This window comes from Oryza glaberrima, chromosome 5 (assembly GCF_000147395.1).
Source record: "Oryza glaberrima chromosome 5, OglaRS2, whole genome shotgun sequence".
NCBI lineage: Eukaryota > Viridiplantae > Streptophyta > Magnoliopsida > Poales > Poaceae > Oryza > Oryza glaberrima.
The window spans coordinates 25,623,151-25,637,558 of record NC_068330.1 but is presented as its reverse complement, the minus strand read 5'-3'; the positions used below and the strand labels follow the sequence as shown (position 1 = coordinate 25,637,558).

Sequence of the window (14,408 nt, the reverse complement as noted above, 5' to 3'; positions counted from 1 at the left end):
CAGATCTTCTAACATAATGTCACATTGTGGCTCACATATAGGCATGTCGGTGATGGGTTCTATATATCAGTGACCACGTCAAGTGTACACTTATATCAAAGAACCCATGTTCCGGCTATAATAAAAGAGATAGAATCAACATACCCCGATAAATTTCAACAAAACCTATGACTAAATTGCTTAAAAGTTCAAGATAATGGAACTATAGTTGAATCACGATAATCAATATATTTGATTGTTCATATGCTTACCCCTCTAAAAAGAAACATCCCATGCCATGGCCAGTGGTATTAGAGATGGCAATGGTGCCTCGTTTCTTGTTTTTCCATGGGGAATTTTCCTATTAGAAGGCAAGGATGGTTTTGAGTGTCTCCATGGAGAATCAAATGGAGAGGAAATAGCCTCCATCAGGTCCGGCGGGGGTGAGTATGATTCGCCGTCCCTATCCCCACTCTCCATAGATACCCGATTAAAATAGTAGGAGGCTTCACTTCCAATATATTTGGCCCAAGTGGCCCATAACAAGCAGGCCTAATCGGTGGAGTATATAAGACTCATGTTTCCTTTTGTATACCCCAAACGTTAACACAATCACATCGATTCAGCGCCATACATCACCCAACATCTTGCTCCGCCCGGAGCTGCCATCGTTGCCCGCGCCAAGCGCCTAGCCAGAGTCGTTGCCTCCGCATCTAAGGAAGGGTAACGCACCGATGCTATGGTACGATGCACGTGTTGGCTAAACCTGCTGCAACACTGTTGCATGATGCTCTGCACGCTTTGGATGCGCTGGTGATGAACTGATAGCGGACGAAAGCTCCACGGGAATAAATTCCCGCGCGGAGGTCAGGGATGGGGAAAAAATGTTGCATGTCACATTTCAAGGTGGAGGAGAGGGGGGATTTGGGCTCCACGGGGAGGGTATCGGGACGTATCCCTGACGGGGAATTCCCCGTTACCAACCCTAAGAGCTTGTTCGGTTAATCCCACCAACAAGAAGATCGAGGGGGGTTGAAGAGGAATAATTCCACATCTATTGTGGTGTGGAATTAATCCCTCTCATTTCTCTCCAATCCTTTCTACATGGGGATTAAATGAAAAAGGTCCAAGTGTGGTATCAACTCGATTGGAAAGAAAATTTGTATCTTTTTGACACGACACACGATCCCGGTCCCTGTCAAACATGGATTCCAATCCCGGGCCGGCCGGTGCAGAAACTAGTGCTGATAGATAGCCGCTTGTGTGTTGCACGCTAGTCCAGGGTGGCAAAAGTGCCTTTATGCATGTGTTTGGATGTAATGGCCTAATAGGACACGCACTATCTACATAGCAGATCGAATGGCTAGCCTTTCAAAACTTATAAATCGATTGCAGCCTTTACACTCTCGCCACTCCTTTAGCTTAATTTAGTCACTTTGTATTCCATTCCATTTCGAAGCTGAAAAGTGAAAAAGGCTAGCTTAAAATTACTATATACCTTGTTTCCATACCATGGAAGGTTCATGGTATGAGGGTGGTCTTTCTCTTTACTTTTGTCAGGGCCCGGCGGCCTCAGCAATCAGCTTGCTGTAGTCTCTGACCTAATTTTTGGTGTTTCGTGCTTGGCATTTGTCTCTAACTAGTAGCAGTATATAGATAGAAATAAATAGTGAGCCGAATTTTGGGTTTGTATGTAGGTGGTGGCTGAATATTAGAGATGTGGTTGATAGTGATCATTATAGAAATAAAGGAAAATGATATGGGTACAAAATGATTCTTACAAATTTCTTAAAAAAAAAGGGGATATATATGTGTGACATATTCTGAGTGCAAGAGGATGAAATTGGTTTACATCTCAGGAGGAGAGAGGATTAGCCTTAAAAAATGGAGTAAGAGGGTGATTACGTACTGTTGGATTAATTTACCTCAACCAGTAACAATGGACCAATCTGAGTAGCGCTAGAGAATCGATGAGAAATTAATAGTGCGCCAACCAGAGAAACATATGCTATCTGGTAGATCGACCTAGCTACTCTTTAATTAATTTGAACTAAGATGATCGATCATTGGAGCAGAATTAAAAGGCACTCTCGATCGTATACATAGAGTATTCTCAGGACCTAACAACTGCACCAACATGTATATACTCCTACTAGCTAGTAGCTATACTTTACTGAGACGACAGAGTGACATAGCGGTACAGCTAGTACACGATGAATTGATCTATTAATTCTTTCAATTAATCAGAAATGCACGCAGTGGAACAGGAGTACGCACTACGAATATTCCCAACATCGATCAAAGATGCAGATGCAGATGCATATGCAGAGTGCAGAGAGAGTACAGTCGGACAATAAGCTGTAGTATCATCTTATCCTCACAGGTTATGGGAACTGCATTGCCAATTTGCCATGGCCTACATGCATGTAACAGTACAAGTCACCCTAGTGGCCGGCCAGATATGGATGGATGGATCATATATTCGATCGTATCAGTGCTAGCTTTAGTTTGATTGTACAGTTACGGCTGGTGTGGTACAGTATATATGATTATTGGAGGTAGCAAATGCCGACGTCGGATATACTACCTTTATCTCAAAATAAGCTCAATTTTCATCCATCTCATATATACCAATATAAACTCAAAAAACGAGGTACTAGAATATCCCTATTTTATTTACTCCATATATAGTTATTTGTTATTTCATCTACTCGCAATACAATTATTTTCTACTTTCATATATAAACTCCGATGCAATAATTACTTTAAAAATAAATTTATTTTGTAACAAATGAAATAAACTAAAATAACTTATTACAGGACAGACGAAGTAGTATAAACATATGGGCTGTGTTTAGTTCCTTCCAAAGTTGAAAGTTTGGGTTGAAATTGGTACGATGTGACTGAAAAGTTGTGTGTGTATGACAGATTGATGTGATGGAAAAAGTTGAAAGTTTGGATCTAAACACAGCTATGATGTGGTGCAGACGTACGTACGTTTATGGACACCGAATTATTGCATTCATTCCAGGCAGCACGCACGTACGTACTCATAAGAGAATGAAGCTGCTGTGTCGATCTGTGTGTGAAGGCGGAGGGACTGGAGACGCCCATGGGTGGTGGACAGGACAAGCCGCATATGCACATGCGCGCAGTCACGCACGATGGATCCAAGGAAAAATGCATGCATGGAGTAAAGATGGAGGGACACCACCATATATATCGATTGATCGAACTGCCCGTCGACACGTATAGAGGACCGTAGTACCAAGTTTCAGAGCCAAGCTGCAAATTTGCACCTGCTCTGCTGCACCTAGTACCCACTCACCAGCTCAACCCCCCCCCCCCCCCCCCCCCCCCCGGCCCTCTCACACATGGGGTAGAGCAAATTCCTTCCATACCCCTAAAATGTTAGCCGATCTCTTCTATGTCCCTAAACTTTTTTCTCTCTTATATACCTTTAAATTTTGATTTGGATCTTTTTCATACCTTTGCCGTCAATTGACCGTTAGTTGATCATTCAACATGTATAGAAAAGTCAGTTCTACCCTTCAATATATGAGGGATATGTAGAAATTTATAAACTATATCGTTGGAAGTATAAAATTTATTGTGTAATTATAGTATTCATAAGTTTGTTGTACATAAATATATGTATATATATATATTAAAAATGTATGTGTACCATTTTTTAAATGATGAACATAGTTTTAGAAAGCATTCCTATATAATATATACAATAGGAAAAAATATGTTGAACTACCTACATATACTCTTTTAATGAGTCAAGGGGAATGTTTGATTTTATATATAGTTTATATGGTACTAATTTGGACAATCGGTATAACTGAGTAGGTAATTCAACCTTTTTTTCGTAAGGTGGTTTACTAGTAATCGAGTAGAGGAGAGCAATTAAGAGTACTCTTCCTCCCCAAGCAAAACTGCAGCTACACTCCGATCCTATTCTGCGCCGGCTGGCTCAAAAGTCCCAAGTGGATTCCTTCAAGTAACGAATATTGTTGCAGGGTCGTTCAATGTGCCACTCGAAAGCAACCATTTGAAAGTTGCCATATCAAACAAAAGATAGCCAAAAAGCAGGAGAGCGACACTGCAGTTGAGGGCCGATCGATCGAGAAAATTAACTAAAAGGTAAATTTTACAAATTAAGGTCGCATCACCCACCCACACACTGATGAGATGACTTGGTCGCTAATTAACCCTGCAGAAAGAGCTGCTTCTTATACATTGCATTTGCAGCTAGTGATAGATCAAGCAATTAACTATAGCTAGTGCATGCAACTTTGTTTGACCTTTTCATCTTTCACGAACGTACAACCCAACAAGTGGTAGTTTGTTTTAGACATTAGGATTTGTGTTTTGTTTAAGAAAAGTTAGGTGGCAGATCAAGTGCCAACTTTGCCGAAATGGAGGCACCAATAGCTAGTCAGCCTCTCCAGTTGTCAATTGACTCTTGTTTAATTCTGCGTGGATGGTAAATTAACAACAAAAGAATGTTGATTTTGATTAAAAAGGGAGAGTGCCCACCAATTATATATATATAACTTCTGGTGCTCATACTTTTCCGACCAGCAATCTCTCTCTCTCTCTCTCTCTCTCTCTCTCTCTCTCTCTCTCTCTCTCTCATATACACACAGTGGTGTTTAATGAAACACCTGAAGATTTTTTTTCAAGATAAATTAGGTTTAATTATTTTTAGCCTCCAAATGATCCTTAATCTTTGTATACATAGTGTCCATTCTTCATTAGCTAGCAAACTAATAAACCATATATATTTTGCTTAAGTACTTTGAGATCCCTTAATTAACCATGAACATCAAAGAATCTTTTGATGACAAAAATGTTGTTTTTCCAGACAAGCAAAGATTCTGTACCGCATTAAAGCAAAGTACCATGCAACTGCAAAGTAACTTATTAGCTACTACCAGCTGGAAGTTGGATCCTACCGTGCGTTTAGCACTAAACTGATGAATTGTGTGTTAGCTTTTGCCTTTTGCACGTTCACAACTTTTACCTTCTTAATTTGTTTTTAGTCGTCTAACTCACATCACACCTTTCTCCTGCTTGTCATTTCATAAGTGAGTGGGTCGTACAATTCTGCACCGTCGTTTCCTTTTTTTTATTAATAAAAGACACATAGGATGTGTTTAGGGCCTGTTTGGTACAGCTCGAGCTCCTAAATATAACTCCAAGAGTTGAGTCTGGAGTGGAGTTGTGGAGCTGCCTAAACCCAGCTCCACAACTCTAGTACATTTTGTGAGAGAGTTTCACCCAACTCCACTCCCAGTTTTGGTGGAGCTGAAACTGTTTGGCTGATCTCCAGCTCCATGAAGGGTGGAGCTGGAGCTAGAGCTGTGCCAAACAGGCCCTTAGTTCTTGAAATTGGGAAGAAGTTTGAGGAAAGTTGGTGGTTTGGAAAAAAAAAAGTTAGGAGTTTATGTGTGTAGGAAAGTTTTGGATGTGATGTGATGTGATGGAAAATTGGGAGTTAGGGGAAAGTTTGGTGCGAACTAAACATGGCCATAAATACACACAACCACGCAAGCAAACCACACTCGCACAACCGTGAGTGTACCCCCCTAACACACGATTCCCTAGCATCGCCAAAATCTCATTAAAAGCATATGTATATACTTTCATGGTTATCACAGTTTAAACCTTAGTGAATAATGTCATGCACTCACGACTCTACCCCGTACCATTAGCGCTTCCCACACTACTGTCATTTAATTTCAATCAAACAGTGGGACAAATGTTCTAATTACTCCTATATACTTTCCTTTGAAAAGGTTAATTGTCCTGCTAAAATTCGTTTTTATCCCTTGGTATAAACAAAATTAAATCTTAGTTTTTTTCCCAATTAATTTCTTTGTTTGTACGTGTAGCTAGGGCATTGATGAATAATGTGCCAATTAATCATGCACAAAATATATAATCATCATGCATGCATGTGCCGTTCTGGCAAATTAGTATAGGTACAAAACAAAATTTGGGAGATTAATGAAAACAATATGATTGACGTACATAATTCTCCAGCTAAAATGGGATGTAATGTTGGAAATGAAATAATGAATGAACCTAGGTGTACTTTTCTCAGATCAATTAACAAACAATCTATCTGTACTTTCAGCTCATGGCTGGCACTTGCTGACAAGCTAGGGCGCCATCTAACTTTTTTTTTTTAAGAACTTGACCTAACACAGCGACCAATCGAGAAGCTCAATTTGTTGGATGTATCACTCAACCATATATAGTGCACACATGCATGCATGCACTCAATAAAAAGTTGTTTTGTTTGTACGGACTTAATAAACTAAGATCAACTAGGAGTATAAGCATATATGAGAGACGCAGAACAATGTCTTTAAGTTTGGAATTATAATGTTAGCTTAGCTAGCTAATAGCTAGGTTGTGGTCTTGTGGACCTGTGTTGGTGATAGATGGAGACTAGGCAAGCCAGCTTAAGTCGATCGCACATGACATGAATGTTCCTTTGCTAATTAATTAGTGATTAACTTGCTAGCTTAAGGTTGTACTCATGAGCATATATCTACCTATATCTAATTTGATATCTCTTACTCTCACGTGAACCAGAAAAATCTCATATAGTGAGTGATATTGTAGAAAATTAAGATTCCGCAAACCGACTCCAACTCATTTTTTTAATTGCAAATTTTCAAAAGATGAAAAAGCTACCGCGCACTAAGAAGACTCGAAACAGAGTAAAACTTGATATGTACATATTATACAAAATTATTAAATAAAAACATATTATTTTTTAAAAAAATATCAATAATTACAGCCGTGCAATGTATGGTTTGATGGCTAGTAAAGTTAATTAGGTGGCCGTGTCTATGCATTGTACACAAAGCATCAATATTATTCGAGTGTGATTTGGCGATGGCAACGTAGACGATCACCGATGGACCGAATCTTTGATTGAGTCTCTGATGAGTGCAAAAGTGGACCGGTTGCCGTGTCGGATCCACGTCAAAGTCCGACCCAGACACGTCAGGCCCATCACACACACGACGCCGACCACTCTCTCTCACTCTCCAATTCATCAATGGAGTATATACATATGCTTGGCTAGCTTCAATTTTATATAAAGCGTGCTCGTCCGTTTCCCAATATCAGTGCAAGCTAGGCGACAACCAAACTACACTCAGCAATTCAGGTCACCCCTCGCTACCTGCACGTACTAAAGTCGCTTACCACCCCAAAATAAATAAATAAAAGACATTACCTGTCGATCGATAAAGGCGTGAAAGCAACAATGTTAATAAAAACAGTCAAATGCATTGGGGAGAAAAAAAATGCAAAGTGTGGTAGTGTAAGTGGAAAACAACACTTGCATGTAATGTAGAAAGTAACAAATTGATTAGAAAAAAAAAAAGGACAGAGTGTGGTTCATAATTCCACCGGCCAATTTTTGTCATACTTAAAATATGAAAACTGATTCGATATAGCTAGGTACTACCTCCGTTCGAAAAAATTTTCATTTCCGATGATGTATTGAGATACATATTGGAAAATGAAGTTGTTTTAGATGGAAATAGTATAGAGTAAGCCATTTCGCAAAATATGACACAAATATATCATAATATTACATATACATATTAAAACTAGCATTTATGCCCAAAAATTACAAAAATGCAATACAAGTGGTTGAATGGGCCGTGCTAATGAAATGGATCCTTCTAGGCAAAAATTGAGGTGATCCGTGGAACACCCCTAGAACTGTCACTGGTTAATCTATTATGTGTACACTTGGCAAAACCATTTTAAGGCGTTACCTGCTCTGGGTAGACAAAAGATACCCTAACCAAGACAATTCACATGCCATGGACATCTCAAAGTGCATGACTCACCTCACACTCAAAGTGGCCGTTTTAGATCACTTGCCTTGAGGCAATGTACAAAAATTATACTACAAATTGGATTTTTCTCCACTACAAATTCCCCTCCATACAACACTCCATCTACCAGAAATGAGCTGTCTCCATATTCAAACACTAGCCTTTTTCCTTTTAACAGATAAAAAAAACCCAATAATAGCTATTAACTCATCCCTTTATAAAATTTACAAATTACTACTCCCTATGTTTCACAATGTAAGTGATTCTAGTATTTTCCACATTTATATTAATGTTAATGAATCTAGACACCCTCCGTTTCACAATGTAAGTCATTCTAGCATTTTCACATTCATTAACATCAATATGGATATGGAAAATGCTAGAATGACTTACATTGTGAAACGGAGGAAGTACAAATTTATGAAGATTTACAAATTCCACTGTTTAAACAAATACCATGTTCGGCTCCGCCATGGGCCTTCCCCTATATAAACCCCACCAACCCTTTCCCCCATGCCTCATTTCCTTCGCACTCAAAATCTCATCTCCTCTCCTCCGCTTCCCACTCGCCTTCGCGTAGTGATACTAGTAGTAGCCAAGTTTCTTCGAGCGTTGGATCGCGTGGGGGGCTAGGGTTTCGCGGCCATGGAGCAGAGGAACCTGTTCGTGTCGGCGCTCAGCGTCGGGGTCGGCGTGGGGCTCGGGCTCGCGTCGGCGAGGTGGGCAGCTCCGGGGAGCGGCGAGGGCGGCGGCGGCGGCGGCGGCGCGGGGATCGGCGTGGCCGAGCTGGAGGCGGAGCTGAGGCGGCTGGTGGTGGACGGCCGCGAGGGCGACGTCACCTTCGACGAATTCCGCTACTACCTCAGGTTGGTACGGCGAGGATGAGTTTGGTTGGCTTCGCTTCGCGGGGCTGGTGTTTCGTGCGATCCATCGCGGAAAGTTGTGGCGTTTGATTTTTCTTTTCTCTTTTTTTTCTTTCTCGATCTCGATCGCCTTTTTGGGTTGTCGTTATTACGAGAATGATTTGGTTGGACACTTCCTCATCTGATGGCTTTTTTGCTGCAACTCTCTACTGCTACCACCACTAGATGCGTATGCTTTACAGGTCGATGCATCATTTGGTGACTTGGCGTCTCGTGTTCTAAGAAAAAGTTTAAAGTTGAATAGTTTACTAGCTTGTAAATTTTGTTCAAGATTTCTGCCTCTGTTTCTGCTCTGCTCTGCTCTGTATGGATAGCCACTGAAGAGGTACAAGTGTTTGATTTTGCAGCGAGCGGACCAAGGAGGTGCTCATCAGCGCGGCGTTCGTTCACCTGAAGCAAGCGGATTTGTCCAAGCACATCCGCAACCTCTGCGCCGCAAGCCGCGCGATACTGCTCTCTGGCCCAACAGGTTCGTGGATGTTCGCTGCTTGCACTGCACTTCAGACTGGATCACATTGATCTCCGTTTCTTCTCGTGGACACTGTCACCTTGCTAGCTGCTGTTGACTGAATCTGTCTGCAATGTGCGTGCAGAGCCCTACCTGCAGTCCCTAGCGAGAGCTCTGTCGCACTATTACAAGGCACAGTTGCTAATCCTGGATGTCACCGACTTCTCTCTCCGGGTAATAATCTGAAAACTGTTACAGACTTGGACGCTTGATATGATACATGTGATGTTTGCATTCTGAATTTCCCGTTTCTGAATACTGTTGCAGATCCAAAGCAAATATGGGAGCTCCAGCAAAGGCTTGGTGAGTGACAACTTACAACGTCCATACTTCTTTCCTTTGTGATGGAACTGAGAAGCGTGGATAATTTACACAGGATGTTATGGTTGTAGTCTCATGTTTTTAGTAAGGAATAGAATTCCAACATCTCAGTGGCTACCCTCTGTTCTGTTGGTTGGAGTAATTTTTACTTTGGCAAATGAAGATATTGAAAACAGGGTTCCAGGTTGATCTCGCCTGTTGCCCATCTGATTGATCCAGGAAAATAGGCGCAGATCAATACATCATGATCACACACTCGTGTATACTAGCATAGCTCATTATACATATGTTTCTTTTTAATCGGATGATGCTCATGGATATGCTGTTTGACATGTTTCTACAGGCTCAAAGCCAGTCCATTTCTGAGACCACATTTGGGAGGATGTCTGATTTGATTGGATCTTTCACAATATTTCCAAAGAGTGCTGAACCTAGAGGTATCAGTACATTAAATTATTTCGTGCTACTTTGTTTTTATTAAAATAAATTATTTCAGTATTGCTCTAGTGTCTAACTAAAGAAATGAAAATTCCCTACCATGTGCAACTTGTTCTTGTTCTTTTAAAGATTTCTGACATTTCTTGTTCTGTTGTGCATGAAACACTTATGCAGAATCATTGCAACGTCAGACAAGCAGTGCAGATGTGAGGTCCAGGTATATACATGGTTTTTAACTGATCAAATCTGGGATTTGCTGAAAGTATACGGTATCATTTATCCACCCTTGTATTTTCTTCAGAGGATCTGAAGCTTCCAGCAATGCACCTCCACTTCGGAAAAATGCTTCAATGTCTTCTGATATGAGCGACGTTTCCTCACAGTGTTCTGCACATTCAGGTGAACTTTGTTTGGCCATGTCTTCTGCTTCTGTTTTATTCATGTTAATTTTGCGCATGTGCAGTCCATCAAAATGAAATTCAGACGTATGTATGGCCTTCCTACTATATTTGGATCTGCGTTTCAGAAAAAATAGGATCATCTTCAGTAGATATATTATTCCTCTTTGGCACCTTAATATAGTAGAACAGGAGAATAATAATATGCTGAAGAAATTTCTTATGTGTGTTTCCCCCTTTATTTTCCAACTGATGCAGTTTCAGCTAGGCGAACCAGTAGCTGGTGTTTCGATGAGAAAGTTCTGATACAGTCACTTTACAAGGTAATTATACACCCTGACTGAACTTGTCAGATTGTCTCAGATTATGATTTACTTATACTATGCCCACTTTTGTAGGTCATGGTTTCTGTGGCTGAAAATAATCCGGTTATTCTTTACATAAGGGATGTTGACCAGCTCCTTCATAGATCGCAGAGGACTTATTCTTTGTTCCAGAAAATGTTAGCCAAGTTAACTGGACAAGTGTTGATACTTGGCTCCAGATTACTTGATTCAGATAGTGATCACACGGATGTTGATGAGAGAGTTAGTAGCCTATTCCCTTTTCATGTTGATATTAAACCACCGGAAGAGGAGACCCATCTCGACAGTTGGAAAACTCAAATGGAAGAAGACACAAAGAAAATCCAGATTCAAGACAATAGAAACCACATCATAGAGGTACTGTCAGCGAATGATCTAGACTGTGATGATTTGAGCTCAATCTGCCAAGCTGATACTATGGTTCTCAGCAATTACATAGAGGAAATTATTGTCTCGGCAGTCTCGTATCATATGATTCACAACAAGGATCCTGAATACAAAAATGGGAAGCTTGTTCTATCATCTAAAAGGTTCGATCAAATTTGTCTTGATAAGTTGATATTCAGTAAATAATTACTTTCTGTTCTTATTTTCTCAGTACAACTATTTTACAGTTTGTCCCATGGGCTAAGCATTTTCCAAGAAAGTGGCTTTGGTGGGAAAGAGACTCTGAAATTAGAGGTAAATTGTGTATATAAGGTTGCAAGCATATTGTGCAGCTAAATAAATAGTGTGCCAAATTATTAATGAGACTAAGTACAATTCACCTGTTTGCAAAGGATGATCTGAAAGGTGCCACTGGACCCAAAAAGAGCGAGACAGAGAAATCAGCCACAGTGCCACTTAAAGATGGTGATGGTCCATTACCACCACCAAAACCGGTAAGTTTAGTATTCAGTATTTCAGTTCCTTGTGCCCTTTGTTCTACGAATTCATAGCTTGCTACCAAGACTGTAAAGCTACTATTTGTTCTTTGTGACCATTGCAAAGTCTAAAGTTTTAACCCTGTCAGTTCTTCTTACTGAACAGGAAATTCCAGATAACGAGTTTGAGAAGCGCATCAGGCCAGAGGTTATACCAGCCAGTGAGATAGGAGTGACTTTTGATGACATTGGAGCCCTGGCTGACATCAAAGAGTCGCTTCAGGAGCTGGTCATGCTACCTCTTCGACGGCCCGATCTTTTTAAAGGAGGACTTCTTAAGCCTTGCCGGGGAATATTGTTGTTCGGGCCACCGGGAACAGGGAAGACAATGCTTGCAAAGGCTATAGCAAATGACGCTGGTGCCAGCTTCATCAATGTCTCGATGTCCACCATCACATCGAAGTGGTTCGGGGAGGACGAGAAAAACGTCCGAGCATTGTTCAGTTTGGCTGCTAAGGTTGCTCCTACAATCATTTTTGTGGATGAGGTGGACAGTATGTTAGGACAGCGCGCTCGATGCGGTGAACATGAGGCGATGCGGAAGATCAAGAATGAGTTCATGAGTCACTGGGATGGTCTCCTGTCAAAATCGGGTGAAAGAATCCTTGTTCTTGCTGCTACAAATAGACCCTTTGATCTTGATGAAGCCATCATTAGGAGATTTGAGCGCAGGTTTGTTCGGATGCTCCATTATTTCAAGGAATAATAGATATAACCTGCTGTTGCATGATGAGATGCTAATTCGTTTCCCTTATTTGGTTGAACAGAATCATGGTTGGCCTTCCAACTCTAGATAGCAGAGAGCTGATCTTAAGGACACTATTGTCAAAAGAGAAGGTTGCTGAAGATATTGATTACAAGGAGCTTGCAACAATGACCGAAGGATACAGTGGCAGCGACCTTAAGGTTTGTGGATTGCTTTGAACCTGAGTTCGTAGTAAGCTTCTGTGTTGATAGAATCTGAATGTATGACTGAAATTTTGTGCCTTTTTTTGGGTACCAGAATCTTTGTGTGACAGCTGCTTACCGCCCTGTTAGGGAGCTCCTCAAGAGAGAACGAGAAAAGGAGATGGTAAGATTGTAACTCCCCTAATGCTCAAATTTGAAGTTTGGACTTGACTGCTCAATAGTCGATTCTGAACAATCACCTCGTGCTCAACTTGAGCATACTTGTCTAATAATACATCTTTTCATTCCTCAGGAAAGAAGGGCAAACGAGGCAAAAGAGAAGGCGGCTACGGCAGAGAATTCAGAAAGTCCTGAAAGTAAAAAGGAGAAGGAGAATTCAGAAAATCCAGAAAGTAAGGAGAAGGAGGAGGAGAGGAAGGAGAATTCAGAAAACAAAGAAGAGAAAACAGAAAACAAGCAGGATAACTCAAAGGCTGAAGGTGGAACTGAAGCGACAATTGACCTCAGGCCACTGACGATGGAAGACTTGAGGCAGGCAAAGAATCAAGTGAGTTTGCTGCAGTCCTGTCCTGACTAACATGTATAATTACATAGAATTAGTGACAATGAACGTTTGTTCGACGATGCAGGTTGCTGCGAGCTTCGCCACCGAGGGTGCTGTAATGAATGAGCTGAAGCAATGGAACGACCTATACGGAGAAGGTGGCTCCAGGAAGAAGCAGCAGCTGACGTACTTCTTGTAGAAATCATGCAAGCTTGGTCCCAGGAAGGCCAGGATTGCCTGCGGCTGTGGAGAAGAGGAATTCAGTGTGAGTAGAGCATGAGTTTGGTAGTGGGAAAGGATTACCATGTACGATTCTTTTATATACAGAACGTGTATTTATATACACCCTAGGTTGTCATTCTCTTCGTTTGTTAGTCTGTACTTGGATTGATTAAGCGGTTTATATTGTAATCATTCATCTATAAGTAATTTTAGCTTGGCTGTTGCGATGTAAAGCTTCAGTTAGTTTAGCCATAGCCGCTGTGATGTAAATTCTTACATATGTTCGATGCGTAGTATAGTAAATTTTTATAGTCAATCACTGGGAAATACCTCCGATATGGTTCAGTTCAAAGTTCTCCCAGTAGCCATTAGGTTTGACGAGAATGTCAAGCCATTAGGTTTGATTTTTCACTTTTCGTGTATTATAATTCATTAGGATTAACCAGTCTCTGATCTTTAACATTCATTTTGAGTGCGATTATTAATACAGTGATTTTATTAATAACGGATGCAATGGAATCATGAATCACCTGATCACCACAAAACACACAACCCAAGATGGCAAATGAATAGAAATCTATAACTAAGTGCAATATGCTCCTCCCAGGATGGCATGTACTTCTACTTGCTAATGTCGCAAAAGAAGTCCGTCTTACAAAAAAGTTTGGTTTTTGCAAGATTGGTAACCAGATTGCATGATTCTTTCCGAGGGCAAACTTGGTCTGAACAGCACGGGGAAAAGCTGTCCATCCATAGGTCCCTCGTTTGCTTGATGCTCTCGCAGGGAGGAGCAATCATCAATTACTTCATTCATAAACCAGACGAGAGAGATCTCGCTCATGTCAAGAAAGATGTAACCGTGGCTACAGATGTAATGGAACCATAAACCAATCACACATCCACGAATTCACGGCCTCTGTTCCTTCCTATGCGAAGATAAAGATTTGTTAGAGAGGCCTCAACCATGGAGTGCACACACCTCTCTGCTGGGATCTTCGCGA

At 40.9% G+C, this 14,408-nt stretch overlaps 1 protein-coding gene and 1 non-coding gene across 2 annotated transcripts; one reads left to right on the top strand and one right to left on the bottom strand.

Moving 5' to 3' along the window:
* Nucleotides 1-8,389: 8,389 nt before the first annotated feature.
* On the top strand, nt 8,390-13,852 carry LOC127773746 (uncharacterized AAA domain-containing protein C16E9.10c-like). Its single transcript, XM_052299913.1, has 16 exons — nt 8,390-8,722; nt 9,127-9,248; nt 9,373-9,461; nt 9,555-9,590; nt 9,952-10,045; nt 10,221-10,263; nt 10,348-10,445; nt 10,703-10,767; nt 10,843-11,339; nt 11,424-11,490; nt 11,589-11,690; nt 11,839-12,404; nt 12,500-12,638; nt 12,736-12,804; nt 12,934-13,188; nt 13,271-13,852. The coding sequence occupies exons 1-16, from the start codon at nt 8,502-8,504 to the stop codon at nt 13,382-13,384; spliced, it is 2,577 nt and encodes an 858-aa protein (XP_052155873.1). The 5' UTR covers nt 8,390-8,501; the 3' UTR covers nt 13,385-13,852.
* Nucleotides 13,853-14,254: 402 nt separating this feature from the next.
* Nucleotides 14,255-14,408, bottom strand: LOC127775236 (small nucleolar RNA snoR145). Its single transcript, XR_008017912.1, has one exon. It is a non-coding gene; the product is annotated as a small nucleolar RNA snoR145 (small nucleolar RNA).